This window comes from Chiloscyllium plagiosum, unplaced genomic scaffold (assembly GCF_037043375.1).
Source record: "Chiloscyllium plagiosum isolate Xiang-an unplaced genomic scaffold, Cpla_swu_hap1 HiC_scaffold_17, whole genome shotgun sequence".
Taxonomy (NCBI): Eukaryota; Metazoa; Chordata; class Chondrichthyes; order Orectolobiformes; family Hemiscylliidae; genus Chiloscyllium; species Chiloscyllium plagiosum.
In genome coordinates, this window is record NW_028270155.1 from 20,109,879 (window position 1) to 20,126,572 (window position 16,694).

The following is a 16,694-nucleotide window of genomic DNA, read 5'->3' on the forward strand; positions in this document are numbered from 1 at the left end:
CATTTCTAAACCTAGAAAAAATAGGTTAAAAAAAAAGAAAGTCTTTCAGAATTCACCTCATTGCAGAAACAGTACGAGAAGAAGATAGCATTGAAGAGTGGTATCCACAACTATTGCTATTATGATTTTATAGAAACCGCTTAGCATCCATGGATATTCACGGTGAAAATATGCACGTGGTAGCAATTACGAATGAAAATCTTTATAAATAATTGTCTGGCTGCCTGAACTAAACAAAGCTTCTTGATTCAGGAGGTTTAATTTAAAACTGCTGTGTTTAAGTGCTTGGCTTCAAATGACTTATTACCTGGAGCGTAGCTAAACGGACTCCTTCTAGTGGTTTGTCAGGATCCACCTTCACCTCTCTGGTCTTCATAAAACTATCTAAGGTTTTGATTCTATTACAGGCATCATATGCACCCTGCAATGACAATAAGAAGCAAAGACTTACTTCCAGTGTGAGCAAACGGACATTTTCCTGTGGTTTGTCGGGATTTACTTTGATGATCCTTGCATTTTTGAACTCTTGCAAATTTGGCAAATTTTTTGCAGCCTGGGCAGCTCCCTGTTTCCAGAAGATGTGACGAATTACAATTAAAAACAACCACCGGAAACATGCACGGTTTATTATATCTTTATTTCCCCCACATTTTAAACTCTTCGCCCTCCCTTGCATTGCATTAACCTTTTTACCCACATAAATCTCCTTTCCAAGCACATCCTAAAAAATCTAGATTACACAAGGGGTTAGGTTTCACTGCGGTATTTTGAACACTCAGAATAGAGTAATAAAACTGGAGCACCCACACACTTCTTTTTTTTTAACTTGCAGTCAGTAATACTTTTAGAACAAAAGTAGTTGAGAAAGCATTTTGTGCACTCTTGAAAACTGCATTGAGGGATCTGAAGAAAAATGTAAAAAGAACATGTTCCCTTCATACAAAAAAAACAAAGAGATGACTGGATGTTGCAATTAGTGCTATTATGGCCAAGACCAGTTTACCCCAGTCCAGTCAGATGAGCGGAATGCCTCCACTGTGTCGACTGTAAAGGTCACACTGGACAGGGTCTTGTAGTGCAGAGGTTGCATCTCTACCCCTTGGTCAGAACCCCTGGTTCAAGACCCAATCCAGCTCTTGGTAAAAATAATGACTGCAGATGCTGGAAACCAGATTCTGGATTAGTGGTGCTGGAAGAGCACAGCAGTTCAGGCAGCATCCAAGGAGCTTCGAAATCGATGTTTCGGGCAAAAGCCCTTCATCAGGAATAAAGGCAGTGAGCCTGGAGCGTGGAGAGATAAGCTAGAGGAGGGTGGGGGTGGGGAGAAAGTAGCATAGAGTACAATGGGTGAGTGGGGGAGGGGATGAAGGTGATAGGTCAGGGAGGAGAGGGTGGAGTGGATAGGTGGAAAAGGAGATAGGCAGGTAGGACAAGTCCGGACAAGTCATCCAATCCAGCTCTTGTTGACCAGGTATGGTGCATTTATAATGAGACCAAACTGATTAACTATCAGAAATGAAACAGCGAACGGAAGATGCTGGAGATCTAAAACAAAAACAGAAAATGCTGGAGAAACTCTGCAGATCTGGCAGCATCTGTGGAGACAGAAAACATTTCGAGTCCAGTGAACAGTTCTGACGAAGGGTCACTGGATTTAAAACATTGACTCTGTTTCTCGCTCCACAGATGCTGCCAGACCTACGGAGTTTCTCCAGCACTTTCTGTTTTGGTTGATTATCAGCTGATGAATCCTGCTAATATTCCTGATGGCAGGCACGAAGAGTGGGTGACTTTCCTGATTAAATATCCTGCAGAAGGCAATGGCAAACTACTCTTGTACTTTTCCCATTACCATGGACCAAGTTAACGGGATGTCTGTGGCCTAACCTTTGGAAAGGAGGACATCACAGAAAGAACCCACTTAGATTATAGACCCCATTTAGACTTGATGGAAAGCACAAGGAAATGGTTCTCTTCAGCACAAAGCAGTGTCTCCAATCAAAAGGACAAATCAATAGCTGTTTTGAGGAACAAAAAACCACCACACTGGTGTTGCACAAGTATCAGCTGTGAAGCACATAGTCCGGACAAAGCAGATCTGGCTTTTTGGGCCGAGGTGCGTTACGTATGGGAGTTTTTGACGCTGGTATTTGATAACTAAGATAGCAAAGGTTTCATTTTTGTTACACTAAAATCACGAGGGCAAGCATAACTCATAACAAAAACAACAAAACTGATATAAATTTTCTCATAGACTACATGTTACTACGTGCTGGAATGCACAAATACATAAGAAAGTGAAACAGTTGATGGAGTTTAGTGATTGCTCAGTCAGTTTGTGCAAGAGTCTCCCTCCCTCATTCTCTTGCTGGTTTTGTGCAGGACAAATGACCCTGACCCAGTGCTAAATGACCACACTGGGAACAAACTTTCTAGTCGTAAGCACTGACACCCTTGCAAGTCCAAAATTGATTAAATGAAAACAAAGGTAACAGTGTGGCTAGAATAAGAGGCTGCCAACATGTACAGAGCCTGGCTCTGTATGGGCATAAGACAGACTACAAAGGCCAAGGGGATCAGCAGGTCTGTCAGCACTCTCCCACATTCTATAACCAGCTGCGAGGGATATATTTAAATGTCTGCCCCTCAGATTTGATTGTGGTTGGTTAGGCGGTGTTAGCTTAACTTCTTGTTTTGCTTTCACCCACAGGTTGGTATCAAACCGATTGTGTAAAGAACAACAAGCTTCAGTGATAACCTAAATCCCTGTTATGAAAACAATGATGCAAGCAGCTATGTTTGTGTTGAACTTATGGCAAAATGTTCTTAATACTGTGAATGTGAATTCCTTACAATTCTGTTCTAATCTTATGTAATATTGTAATCATGATTAAAGTTCTGTAAATGCAGCCCAACAATAAAAGTATCTATTGTGATTATCCACTAATTATTGTTTAATTTCAATTGCTCTTCAATGGCTGTAAAATTTTCTAAAGTAGGCTGCTAATATTGAGAAGATGGGTGGAAAACATTGACTCATCTAGTTAAGTTTTTCCCACACTTACTTGAAGAGTTTATTGCCACCAATTGAGGTGCAGTTCAAATTCACATGCGTAAACTTTGGCATGGCCTCTTTTGAGGAAATAATGCAAAGCTAACTTCTGTCGAGTTAGACACGGCTACTTTGTCTGAGTAGATTCACAATCACGCTTCCCTCATCTGCGCATCACTGAGTCTGTAATGGTGCTTGCTGCATTAGTCCTAATGTCTCACCGACATTAACAAAAACCACTTAGGAGACTGAAGAAACAAAATTTTGATGAAGATTATTGAATTTAGGGAAACATAGACTACAGTTTAATTTCTTCAATACTCATGTTTAAGCCTTTACATAAATTTGCTCACATCATGGAATCTCCTTTCCAGCATTTCATACAAGATAGACTGCTGCCATGTAATATATACAGACTGCACTTTCTTTAAACTTTTGGTGAGGAAAAAGTGTCAGCATTTTCTTCGGTCCCTTACTTCAGCTTTTACAATGTCTTTCTTGTCAGGCTCTGACAGCTACAGCATGAACAAATTTTCTTTGAAATTAATTCTCAGCATGTGGGTGTCACTGGGAGGGATGGCATTTATTGCCCATTCATACTTCCCTAGTGAGGGAGGAGCTGGGCCACCTTCTTGAACTGCCGAAGCTTTGTTATTCTTTGCAGCAGCTTGATAACATCAAGTGGCTTACTTGGCCATTTTGGAGGGCAGCTAAGAGTCAACTACATTAGTGCATAACTTAAGTGACAGATAGGTCAGACCGGCTAATGACAGCAGGTTACCTTCCCTAAAAGACATTAGTGAACCAGCTGAACATTTATAATTATCTAATAACTTCACTGTCACTTCGGTCTTCACTGATACCAGCTTTTAAAATTGCAAAATTTTCAACGGGATCCACTCTATCCTTACGAAGTTATTGCGATCTCACCTAGAACATACAAATTAGCAGCAACAGTAGACTATTTGGCCCTTCGAGCGTGCTCAATAAAATCATTTCTAATCTGATTGCATTCTCAAATCCACATTCCCATCTATCCTCAATAACTTTTGACTCTAGTTGGTCAAGAAGGAATCTACCTGAAAAGTATTCAATGACCCCCCATCTCCACCACTCTCTAGAGAAGAGGGACACTCCTTATTTTTAAGCTGTATCCCATTACTCTAATCTCTCCCACATGGGAGAAGCCCTTAAAGCCACCTATCAAGTCCACATTGAATCTGTATCAATATGCTTGTCTCTCATACTTCTAAATCCCCAAGGACACAGACCCAACCAGTCTCTCCTTTCCTTATCCTAGGTATCAGCGATGTGAACCTTCTCTACATGGCTACTAACACATTTCCATTCTTAAATAAGGAGATCAAAATGGTACACAGTCTCCCGGATGTGATGTTGCCAATATTTTATTTCTCTTCCTAATCCCTTGCTCTACTTGTACACTAAGCTCTTTGTGATTCATGTAACAGGATCCCCAGGTCCCTCTGTAATCTCAGAATTCTGCAATCTCTCTCCATTGAAATAATATGCTGCTTTTCTAACATGACTATCAAAGTGACCAAGTTCATTATTTCCCACATTTTTAAATTCACTCATGGGATGTGTGCTTCACTGGTAAGGCCAACATTTACTGCCCATCTCCAGTTGCTGACTCCTTTTGTTCTCTTCACAACTTACTTTCCTACCTAACTTGTTGTGATCAGTAAATTATATTCAGTCCCTTCATCAGTCATTTACATTAGTTGTAAATAACCAGGATTTCACCAGTGATCCCTGAGGTACAACATAGGTCACATCCCAAAAGGAAATTTATGCCCACTTCCTATTAGCCAACCGATACTTTATTCATGCTAATCTGTTGTCTCCTACTCCACGTGTGCTTATTTTGCATAGAAGCCTTTGATTTGACACTATTGAAGTTATCATCTTTGGAACCATCATCATGCATGTTTTACTGCACCCTCTCCAATGTCTACATATCATTCCTAAAATTAGGTGCCCATAGCTGGATGCAGTACTTTGGATGAGACTAGTCCAGTGTTTTATACAGGTTTAACATAGTTCCCTATTGATGAAGTCTAGGATGCTGAATGCTTCGCTGACTGCTCTCTCAACTTGTCCTGCTACCTTCAACGATTGATGCACATGTACACCAAAGTCCATTTGCTCCAACATCTTGTTTGAATTGTACCCTTTATTTTATTGCAATTGTATAGACTTACTGACCAACTCAGTTGGCTGGATTGTTGGCTTGCAGAGCAGTGTGATGCCAACAGCGTTGGTTCAATTCGGCGGGTCGGTGTGGACTTGTTGGGCCGAAGGGCCTGTTTCCACACTGTAATGTAATGTAATCTAATTCCCATCGCCGGTTTGTGGTTAACATGAAGGACTCTCCTTCTCAAACTCTTTGCTCGCTTGAGGTCTGTTAAATCACCACCAGTCGCTTCTCTCTTTCTCATGAGAGAGCAGCCCCTATGGTCTGGTAAGACTATGGTGACACAACAACAGACCAAAGTGAATCACTTCAGATATCTCCACTTTACATTTCTTCTACCAAATTGGCTTGACGGAGGGTGGTGGTGAGGGTTTGTTTCTCAGACTGGAGGCCCATGACTAGCCATGTTCCACAGTGGTCGGCACTGGGTCCACGGTCATTTGTCATTTATGTAAACAATTTGGATGAAAATTTAGGAGGCATAGTTAGTAAGTTTGCAGATGACACCAAAATCTAAGATTGCAAAGCAATCTTGATCATTAGGCTGAGGGGCGGCAGATGAAATTTAAAACAAAGAACAATACAGCATAGGAACAGGCCCTTCTGCACTCCAAGACTGTGCTAACACATTTTGCCCTTCCATACTAAAACTGTCTTCACTTCCAGGATTGTCCAGTTGTTGTTTGAAAGCTGCTATTATGAATGCTTCTACCACTTCCTCTGGCAGCGTGTTCTAAGCACCCACCACTATTTGTGTGAAAAACTTGCTTCGCACATCTATTTAAAGTCCAACCCCCCCCCCACTCTGAACCTGTGTCCCGTAATAATTCACCCCTCTGCCCTGGGAAAGGCCTCATACTTTCCACTCTATCAATGCCAATCTGAATTTTCTAAACTTCTATCAGGTCATCCCTCAACCTCCTGCATTCTGCTGAAAACAAATCTAGTCTATCCAACCTTTCTTCATCGCTGAAATCCCCCATACCAAGCAACATCCTGGTAAACCTTTTCTGTACCCTCTCCAAGCATCCACATCCTTCTTGTAGTATGTTGACCAAAACAGTACGCAATATACCAAGTGTGGCCTAAATAAAGTTCTGTAGAGCTGCAGATTAACTTGTCTATCGTTATACTCAATACCCCTTCCAATGAAGGCAAGTATGCCACAGGCCCTTTTTACTAACTAATATCTATGTGTGTTGTTACCTTTGGTGACCTGTGGACCTGCACACACACATCTCTCTGCATATCGATAATCCTAAGGGTTGTGCCATTCACTGTATAATTTCCATTAGTATTTGACCTTCCAAAATGCATCACTTCACATTTATCTGGATTAAACTCATCTGCTATTTTTCCATCCATGCCTCCACTGGTCTACAACATTCTGTATCCTCTTGGCATCATCCTCAATATCCACAACTCTTACCAATCTTTGTATCATCTGCATACTTTCGAATTAGACCAGCTACATTTTCCTCCAAACCATTTATATAGACCACGAAGAGTAGATAGGTAAAAACAATGACTGCAGATGCTGGAAACCCCCCAGAATCTAGATTAGAGTGGTGCTGGAAAAGCACAGCAATTCAGGCAGCATCCGAGGAGCAGTAAAATCGATGTTTCAGGCAAAAGTCCTTCATCAGGAATACAGCCTGTATTCGTCGATTTTACTGCTCCTCGGATGCTGCCTGAACTGCTGTGCTTTTCCAGCACCACTCTAATCTAGACATGAAGAGTAGATGTCCCAGCACTGATCTCTGTGGAACACCATTACCCACAACCCTCCATTCTGAAAAGCATCCTTCCACCGCTACCCTCTGTCTCCTATGACTAAGCCATTTCTGTATCCAACTTGCCAACTCACCCCTGATACCAATGGACTTCACCTTTTGTACCAGCCTCTCATGAGGGACCTTGTCAAAGGCTTTACTGAAATCCATATAGACAGCATCAACTACTTTTCCCTCATCAACCTCCTCAAAAAACTCAATCAGGTGAGACAGGATCTTGCCCCACACAAAACCATGCTGTCTATCACTAATAAGTCCATTTGTTTCTAAATATATATAGGTCTTGTCCCTGAGAATCTTTTCTAATAATTTCCCTACCACTGATGTGAGGCTCACAAGTCTGCAATTGCCAGGATTATCCTTGTTACCCTTCTTAAACAATGGAACGTTAACAATTCTCCAGTCCTCTCGGACCTCACCTGTGGCTAAAGAGGATACAAAGATGGCTGTCCACGCTCCAGCAATTTGTTGTCTTGCCTCTCTCAATATTCTGGAATAGATCCCATCAGGACCCAGGGACTTATCTATCTTAAACTTTTTATGATGGACAACACCTCTTCCTTTTTTATAGCAACTTGGCTTAGAAATTGACACTCCTGCCCTGAGCTCATCCTCCACCAATTCTTTCTGTTTTGGTGAATACTGACACAAAGTATTCACTTAGGACCTCTAAGTATTCACCTACCTCTTCTGGCTCCATACATAGATTTCTTTGTCCTCAAGTGGGCCAGCCCTTTCCCTGGCTACCCTCTTGCTTTTTATAGATGTATAAAAAGCCTTGGAATTCTCCTTAATCCTGTTTGTGAATGACTTTTCATGACCCCTTTCAGCTCTTCTAATTCCTTGTTTAAGTTCGTTCCTACTTTGCTTAAACTCTTCAAGGGCTTTGTCAGTTCCCATCCTCCTAGTTCGTTTTGACCAAGGTTATATCATTCCTGGTCACCCAAAGTTCACGTAATGGGCCATACCTATCCTCCGTTCTCACAGGAACATGCCACTCCTGAACACTTATCAACTGCCATTTGAAATACTCCCAAATGTCCTATGTGGATTTACCCTCAACCAGCCACCTCCAAATCAACATCCTCCAGTTCCTGCCTAACACTGTTGTACTGCACCTTCCCGTAACTTAACACATTCACCTGATAACTGCTGTAATCCCTATCCAGGAGTATCGTAAAACTCATGGTATTATGGTCACTCCTCCCAAAATGTTCCCCCACTGAAATTTCACTCACCTGGCTGGTTTGGATTAATTTAGATAAATACAAGGTATTGCATTTTGGTAAAATGAACAAGGGCAGGACTTATACAGTTAATGGTAGGGTGCTGAGTAACATTGTTGAACAGAGAGACATGGGGGGAAGGGTACATAGTTCTTTAAACTCTGCATCAAAACGGGATGGTTAAGCACACTTGACTTCATTGTTCAGCCCGTGGAGTATAAGAGTTGGGGCATCATGTTGAGGACATTGGTGAGGCTACCTTTGGAGTGCTGTTCTGGTCAAAAAGGATGGCACAGGGAAAACACATTGGGTCAGCCAGCATCTGAAGAACAGGAGATTCAATGTTTTGGACATAAGCCCTTCATGAGGAAGGTGGAGGGGGAAGGGAGATGAGATATAAATAGGGGAGTGGGGGTGGGGCTGGGGGAATGTAGGTGGGAAAGCAATAGGTGGATGCCGGTGGGGGATAATTGTGATAGGTCGGCAGGGTGGGTGGAACACATAGCTATGAAGGAAGATGGACAGGTCGCTCTGCTACAGAAAGGATACTATTAATTGGAGAGGGTTCAGAAAAGATTTACAAGGATGTTGCCAGGAATGGAGTGTTTGAGATATACGGAGAGGCTATTTAGGCTGGGACCTCTTTCCCTGGGATGTAGGAGGTTGAGGAGTGACATTACAGAGGTTTATAAAATCATGAGGGGCATAGATAATGTGAACAGCAAGGGACTTTCCCATAAAGTGGAGTTCAAAACTAGGGGTCATATTTTTAAGGTTGGAGGAGAAAGATTTAAAAAGGAGCTGAGGGGCAATGTTTTCACACAGACCGTGGTTCGTATGTTGAATGAGCTGCAAGCTGAAATGGGAAATGAAGGTACAGTTACAACTTTTAAAAAACATTTGGACAGGTACATGAATAGGAAAGGTTTAGAGGGATATCTACCAAACGCAGGCAAAGGTGACCAAGTTTAGTTTTGGGAAACTTGGCTGGCATGGAGGTGGACCAAAGGGTCTATTTCTGTGCTATATGACTTTACACCACTTGCTCACCCATTCCACCAGTTTATGATTTACCTGAAGTTCTACACAACACTCCTCATGGTTTACACTATCAAATTTCATATCATGCACACGTTTTGAAACTGTGCCCTGGCCTAGGTCATGAATGTATATAAGGAAGGACAGTAGTCCTAACACTGACATCTGGGAAACTCCACCACAAACCTTCCTCCATTATGAAAAACAACATTGCAAGTTTTCCTGTTGATTTTGTGTCCATATTGCTACTCTGTATTGTATTCCACAAACATTGACTTAGCTCACAAATCTGTTTTGTGACACATTATTAATGTCTTTCGGAAGTCATCACATCATGTTATAAGCATTATCTCATTAAGCCTCTTAATACCCTCATCAATGTCTCAAACAGTCAATTAAACATGATTATTACTTAACTCTGTGCTGGCATTGCTTAATGACCCATAATTTGCCAAGTGACTACTTACTTTTTCTCAAATTATTGTTCAATATTCAATGCAGGTGACTGTGATCTTACTGTGGGCTGGAGAATGTGAGAAGCCAGCGTCACCTCTTTTAGGGAAGGCGCAAGATACTTAAGTGCCAGTTCGGCATTTAACAATAGTGTGGCAGGCTGGCCCTGGGGGAGAGCTCTTGTGGGCCCCTGCTTCTTGTTTGTTCATTCATTGGCTGTGGGAATCATTAGCTAGCTCTGCAATAATTGCTCTCTCTAATGGTCATTGAGAAGACAATGGTGAGCATTCTTGAAGATCCCTGTAATTTCACTCACTTCCTTCAGTATCCTTGACGCATGTCATCTAATCCTTTTTTTAAGAAATCAACTTTAAGTAGATGGCCTATTCAACAACTCCTTATCAATTTTATTCCTTCAAGCATCTGGCACTAAGCCATTAAGAAGACCTGACATCAAAATTAAACCAAACAGCATTATAATGATTTTGTAAATAACTATTATACAGAACAGTAGAATGGAGAGCACAGTGTTAAAAATAAAGCATAGGTCAGAGTTGGATAGCTTCAATTGGTCACAGTCGTAAATAAGCCATTGTTTAGATTATAAAAGTCAACTAAAAATATTTATACCAACAGTTCTTTCAATTGCAAAAGATTTCCTTGTATCAATCCAAGAATGCAACTCAATGGATTAACAATATCGATTTTGAGACTTCTCAAAATTTTTACTTTAATCTACTAATTGCACATTTTTTCACAGAATAGTCACTGAGAGATATGAGTTCAGTCTTCTAAAATTAGCTACAACAACAAACAAGGTTTTGTAATGATTTGCCTTGAATGAATCTGACATGAGAACTTGAAACTTAAGAGGCAAATAAGGCTTTTTAAATGTAAAGCTCGCAAGACTTCAAAGTGGTTTTACCTTGAAATTAGGAATTCTGTGGTGAACTGGTCTTGGGAAGTTTGCCAAATTGTTTTCTTCCATATAATCCCAAACTTTCTGGCGAATGTCCCACTTGGAGACACCTAGGAAAAATAAATTAGAAGGTTCTCAGGTCTAATACATCATTTCAGATATAATATAACTGCCTTATCTTTGTCACCGTTAGGGACAAGGTGGTCCACAGTTGTGACATGAAGAATTTGCATTGCGTTACTCAAGGAGGAGGCAGAATGTAAATACATGCTGTAAGTAGATAATATAATTTAAACTGCTTCATAATCTGCTATACATTAGGAGATGGAATTTTGATTATTTTCACTTATTTTTGAAAAATTCATTTTTCATTCAATGATTAAAAAGGAAATTAGGTATTGACCAGGATGGCTTTCTAAAGTATTTTCTGCTTATCACAATCTTTCAATGTATAAATTCAATTAAAATCAAAATAAAACACCTTTTTTTTTAAGTTACGACCACAGATTTCTACTCTGCAGATGATAATCATTTATTTATATAACTTTGCGCTCACTGAAGTCTTCCCCAGCATCATTTCACCCAGTCTGCTTCCAAGTTTAAACCATTTTTCTATTCCATCACATTTTATGTGAACCTAAAAGTCTCGTGAAGGGAGTCAAAGGCTGCAAATTAATTCCAGAACTTTTTTGGATGTTCACAATCCAGAACAATTTCTCAGAGCTTCATTCTCACGCACAATATTTCGATCTAAATCCCATGACTGAATGCAAGTCCATTATATTCATTATGACCAGGCTGTGCTCTGCTGAGGTATGAGCAGCAGAAAGCTTGATATTTTATTACTTGCATTGACAAACATAAGGAACACACCAGGTAATATCAGATCAACATAGCATCATCAGTCAACATGTCTAACGCACACTTTTTAATTATTATGTGCAAGCAAGAAATTTGAAAGCAGAATAGCAATTCTGGTCTCCTTCCTATCGGAAGGATGTTGTGAAACTTGAAAGAGTTCAGAAAAGATTTACAAGGATGTTGCCAGGGTTGGAGGATTTGAGCTACAGGGAGAGATTGAATAGGCTGGGGCTATTTTCTCTGGAGCGTCAGAGGAAGAGGGGGTGACCTTATACAGGTTTACAAAATCATGAGGGGCATGGATAGGATAAATAGACAAAGTCTTTTCCCTGGGGTAGGGAAGCCCAGAATGAGAGGGCATAGGTTTAGGGTGAAAGGGGAAAGATATAAAAGAGACCTAAGGTGCAACGTTTTCACGCAGAGGGTGGTATGTGTATGGAATGAGTTGCCAGAGGAAGTGGTGGAGGCTAGTACAATTGCAACATTTAAAAGGCATCTGGATGGGTATATGAATAGGAAGGGTTGGAGGGATATGGGCCAGGTGCTGGCAGGTGGGACGAGATTGGGTTGGGATACCTGGTCAGCATGGAGGCATTGGACCGAAGGGTCTGTTTCCGTGCTGTATATCTCTATGACTCTTGATTAGTTTTTATTGAAATCAGAAATAAATTAACTATATTATGTTGTTCCATAATTATTGCACGTCTTTCAAATACTGTATAGAAGTGTTCAGATTTTTCATTTGTTTAATTTGCAAGCTTGAGTACAATAATTCTGTCCTACCTATATGTCGAGTGAAGAATTCTTGGATTGTCTATATATTTTAATTAACACAATTCAGTCATTTCCTGCTCTCTTTCAGTTCTGTTCAAATTTGTTTAAGCAAGATTTATTGCGGCATTTTGTCAAATAGATTTTGAGTAGGTAAAAAGTATGAAATATGAATGCCAGCTGCAACATGCTGCAACAAACCCTCAATTTGAATAATGTTCTGTTGAGCCAATGCTTTAAATAATCATCAACATTCAATACTTTTATTGCATAAACATTATAAAATATTGCTCAATGGAGCTTTCGTGTATGAGAGAAGAATGACAGAACAAATGAATTGGGTAACTTTAAAAATTCCACATGATTTGGACACTCATAAAAGTATGACAATCTTAACAAAACAAAAACCAATTCTAAAACATGATCCATTGATAAGTATATTAACTTATTCTTTTCTAATTATTTAAAAAAATTCCCAAATGTGCAGTGCTCTTAAAGACTCTGACTAATATTCTACTTGATATTAGCTTTCCTTTATTACTGGCATGGATTTCCAATATTGTGCTGCTGAGTAAAATTTGTTAAGGCTGATGTCTGCAAATTTTCATCTCACTTTGTAAAATCAGACAGCCAGCAAAGCATTTCTACGAAGACAACAAGTTAGTGTGCTAATACACCTTCTCAGATTGTATTTCTCCCACCAGCTGAATCCACCATCTTTACAAGGCTTCCTGGCAGAGATGCGGAGTGAGAATCTATGACTTGCAGGGGGAACTCATTATTGCACCTCAATAAATACTCTTTACCAGTTACCCAGGGCCACACGGCAGGAGTTGCTTCACCCAACACCTTCGGCAGAAACAAGTACTTTGACATCAGGAACTTTACAACAGGAAGAAAACCTTTCTAACTGAAAATATTAAAATATGTCATTTTATTTGTAATTTTGATCTCTATTAAAGGCAATTTGATGCTGCAACTTTGTGAGAAAGAAGAGGAGTGAGACTCAAAGTTATAAAAATGTAAACTTGCCATTGTCCCAGAGATCATAAGGCTGCACTCTCATTAGAGAGATGACTGAAGGATCACATGCAATGGGATCTTGATCAGATGGGCCATGGGCCAAGGAGTGGCAGATGGAGTTTAATTTAGATAAATGTGAGGTGCTGCATTTTGGAAAAGCAAGTCTTAGCAGGACTTATACACTTAATGGTAAGGTCCTAAGCAGTGTTGCTGAACAAAGAGACCATGGAGTGCAGGTTCACAACTCCTTGAAAGTGGAGTCACAGGTAGATAGGATAGTGAAGAAGGCGTTTGGTATGCTTTCCTTTATTGGTCAGAATATTGAGTATAGGAGTTGGGAGGTCATGTTGCAGCTGTACAGGACATTGGTTCGGCCACTTTTGGAATATTGCATGAATTCTAATCTCCTTCCTATCAGAAGGATGTTGTGAAACTTGAAAGGGTTCGGAAAAAATATACAAGGATGTTGCCAGGGTTGGAGGATTTGAGCTATATGGAAAGGTTGAATAGGCTGGGGCTATTTTTCCTGGAGGGTCAGAGGCTGAGGGGTGACTTTATAGAGGTTTATAAAATCATGAGGGGTATAGATAGGATAAATAGACATGGTCTTTTCCCTGAGCTGGGGAAGTCCAGAACTAGAGGGCATAGATTAGATTAGATTAGATTAGATTAGATTAGATTACTTACAGTGTGGAAACAGGCCCTTCGGCCCAACAAGTCCACACCGACCCGCCGAAGCAAAACCCACCCATACCCCTACATTTACCCCTTACCTAACACTACGGGCAATTTAGTATAGCCAATTCAACTGGCCCTGCACATCTTTGGACTGTGGGAGGAAACCGGAGCACCTGGAGGAAACCCACGCAGACACGGGGAGAACGTGCAAACTCCACACAGTCAGTCGCCTGAGGCGGGAATCAGTCGCCTGAGGCGGGAATAGGTTTTGGATGAGAGCGGAAAGATATAAAAGAGACCTAATGGGCAACATTTTCACTCCGAGGGTGGTACATGTGTGGAATGAGCTGCCAGAGAAAGTGGTGGAGGCTAGTTCAATGACCGTTATTATTGAAATGCTTACACCATCCTTATAGCCAGTCGATTTCCTGGTCACAACAGTTCAGAACAGTAAAAACATTATTACTTCTCCTCTGGTTCTTTTGCTAATTGCTTCAATCCCTGTCCTAATGTCACTGACCCTGCTGCCTCTAGAAATAGGTTTTCCTCATTTACGTCATCAAAAAGCCATCATAATTTTTAAAACCTTCATCAATTTTTCCCTTAATCCTCCCAGGTCCACGGTTTAATCTTTCTTGACTCTGCACATAACTTTGGTGTCATGACATTGATGCAATTTATGATGCTTAACTGATCAATACAATATAGCACAGGAACAGGTTCTTCGCCTCACCAGGCCAGCGGCAATTCTAATCCTTATTTCGACCCATTACTTCTTGCGCATGTGCAGATTCTATCTCTCTGTTTGTCTTCTGTTTGCATGTCTATCTGGAATCACCTTAAACATTGCTAACGTGCCTGCTTCTATCACCTCCACTGGTAGAACATTCCAGATATCCACCATTCACTTGTAAAAAATTTTCCCCACGCTTCTCCCCTAGAGCTTCCCCCTGTTACCTTGAACCTGTGTCCCGTTGTAGTTGACCTTGGCATCTGATGAAAAAGCCTCTGACTATCCACCTGATCTATGCCTCTCATTATGTTGAATACCTCCATCAGGTCACCCCTCAGCCTGCTTAGAGCGAAAACAATCTGAGTTTATCTAACCTCTCCTAACAACTATAATCATTCACGCGAGGCAACATCCTGATAAACCGCCTCCCCCACCTCCTTCATCCCCTCCATTTTCCCCTCCTCCCCGTCTCTCCACTCCCCTCCTTCCCTTCCCCCCTGAACTGCGTTCATAGCTGTACAATGGAATTGTATTTCCTGAAGTGGTCATGGAAGAGCCTCATCTAGGCAGACTCACGACGTGCAGCCATAGGCTGACCTACCCTAATTTCTGGATTAGTGGTGCTGGAAGAGCACAGCAGTTCAGGCAGCATCCTGCCTGAACTGCTGTGCCCTTCTAGCACCACTAATCCAGAATCTGGTTTCCAGCAGCTGCAGTCATTGTTTTTACCTTTTTGACCTACCCTAACCCACACCCTCCCTCCCACCTCATTAAATGCCCCCAGCACCAAACTACACCAGTGGTGAGATTAAACTCCTGTTTTGGAGGCCAGGATTTGCAGAGGTCTGCTTGGGATTATATCAGTTAAGTATATCACAACAAATTTTAAAGGGATATTATTTAAGAGCAACACGTGTCAGCATTAACTTAAAATATTGCAGTCCAAACCCTACCAGGCTTCAATTTGATTGCAGGCTCCATGTTTTTATTCCCTGAACTAGTTCAGATTAACCATTTGCCAACAGAAGTAATGCGGTGCCTGTGCCTTTAAACTGACATTGTTTCCGACTGAAGAAGGCGAATGTACAAAGTATCCGATGAGCGTCACAATTGGCGACGTCACGGGTAAGTGTAGCAATTGTGAGTTCCACTCTGCCCTCCTCCGCGACCGACACGTGTTTCCGCACCGACTTTCCAAACTGCAAGCAAAAGTAGCAGCAGTTTCCGCACTTTCATTGCAAGGCAAGGGGAGCCGAAACTGCGAATCGCTTTCAGAGTGCTGGATCCACACTCGCACGCAAATTCCCTCGACTGCTTCTGGGCTTTGCAAAGCTGCTGACATCTGCAAACAACTGCAGGTCGCCTCACATGTGCCTTTTATGCTTCACGAACCAGTGAGACGACAATCCATGGCAAACTAGCAAGAGCTGTTTACAAATAGTAATGAAAAAAAAAGTCTTTGGCCACCCCAGCAATGCTGGCAACCGAGAGAATGTGGGCAGATCGGGACATTTAGTTTGCCAACTCAGCTTTCTGTGTTTTTGGAAGTTTGTAACACAGGCTGGATTTAACAGGCGATGACAAAGCATTCACGGTTGAGCTCAAAGAATGCTGCCCACAAATGCTCACTGATCCTTCTCGCGCTATATGCGGACCCGTTCCCCCATGCCAATTTAAATCTGCCACAAATCAATGGAATCTCCTGGCATGCAGCACTTGTGTTGTCAGTCAATTTAATGTATTAAAGCCACCATCAGCAGGTGGCGATGGTAAAGGTAGCGATGCCAGAACTATTGTGTGGGGACCTCCAGCAGTCGATGGTGGGGGAGACTGCTGACTGGGGGTGCTTTGATGGGGTCCTCCAGCAGCAGGTGGCGATGGTGAAGGAGGATGCTGTTTAGGGGTGCTCGAGTAGTTGCATGGATACCCCTG

At 41.5% G+C, this 16,694-nt stretch overlaps 1 protein-coding gene across 6 annotated transcripts in view; it reads right to left on the bottom strand.

The window, feature by feature from the left end:
• The window catches only part of mthfsd (methenyltetrahydrofolate synthetase domain containing), a 67,258-nt gene extending 50,917 nt beyond the window's left edge, over positions 1–16,341 (bottom strand). The window contains exons 1-3 of one of the 6 annotated variants that reach the window (XM_087995732.1): positions 15,820–16,341; positions 10,703–10,806; positions 452–565 (exon numbers count right to left, since the gene is read on the bottom strand). In XM_087995732.1, the coding sequence (XP_087851858.1) occupies positions 452–565; positions 10,703–10,765 (177 nt within the window). In that variant the 5' untranslated portion in view covers positions 10,766–10,806; positions 15,820–16,341. Of the gene's footprint in view, positions 1–307; positions 422–451; positions 566–10,702; positions 10,807–15,715 lie in introns of all 6 variants that reach the window. The other 5 variants (XM_043706620.2, XM_087995731.1, XM_043706619.2 and 2 more) reach the window with 5 other exon arrangements.
• Positions 16,342–16,694: the final 353 nt, after the last annotated feature.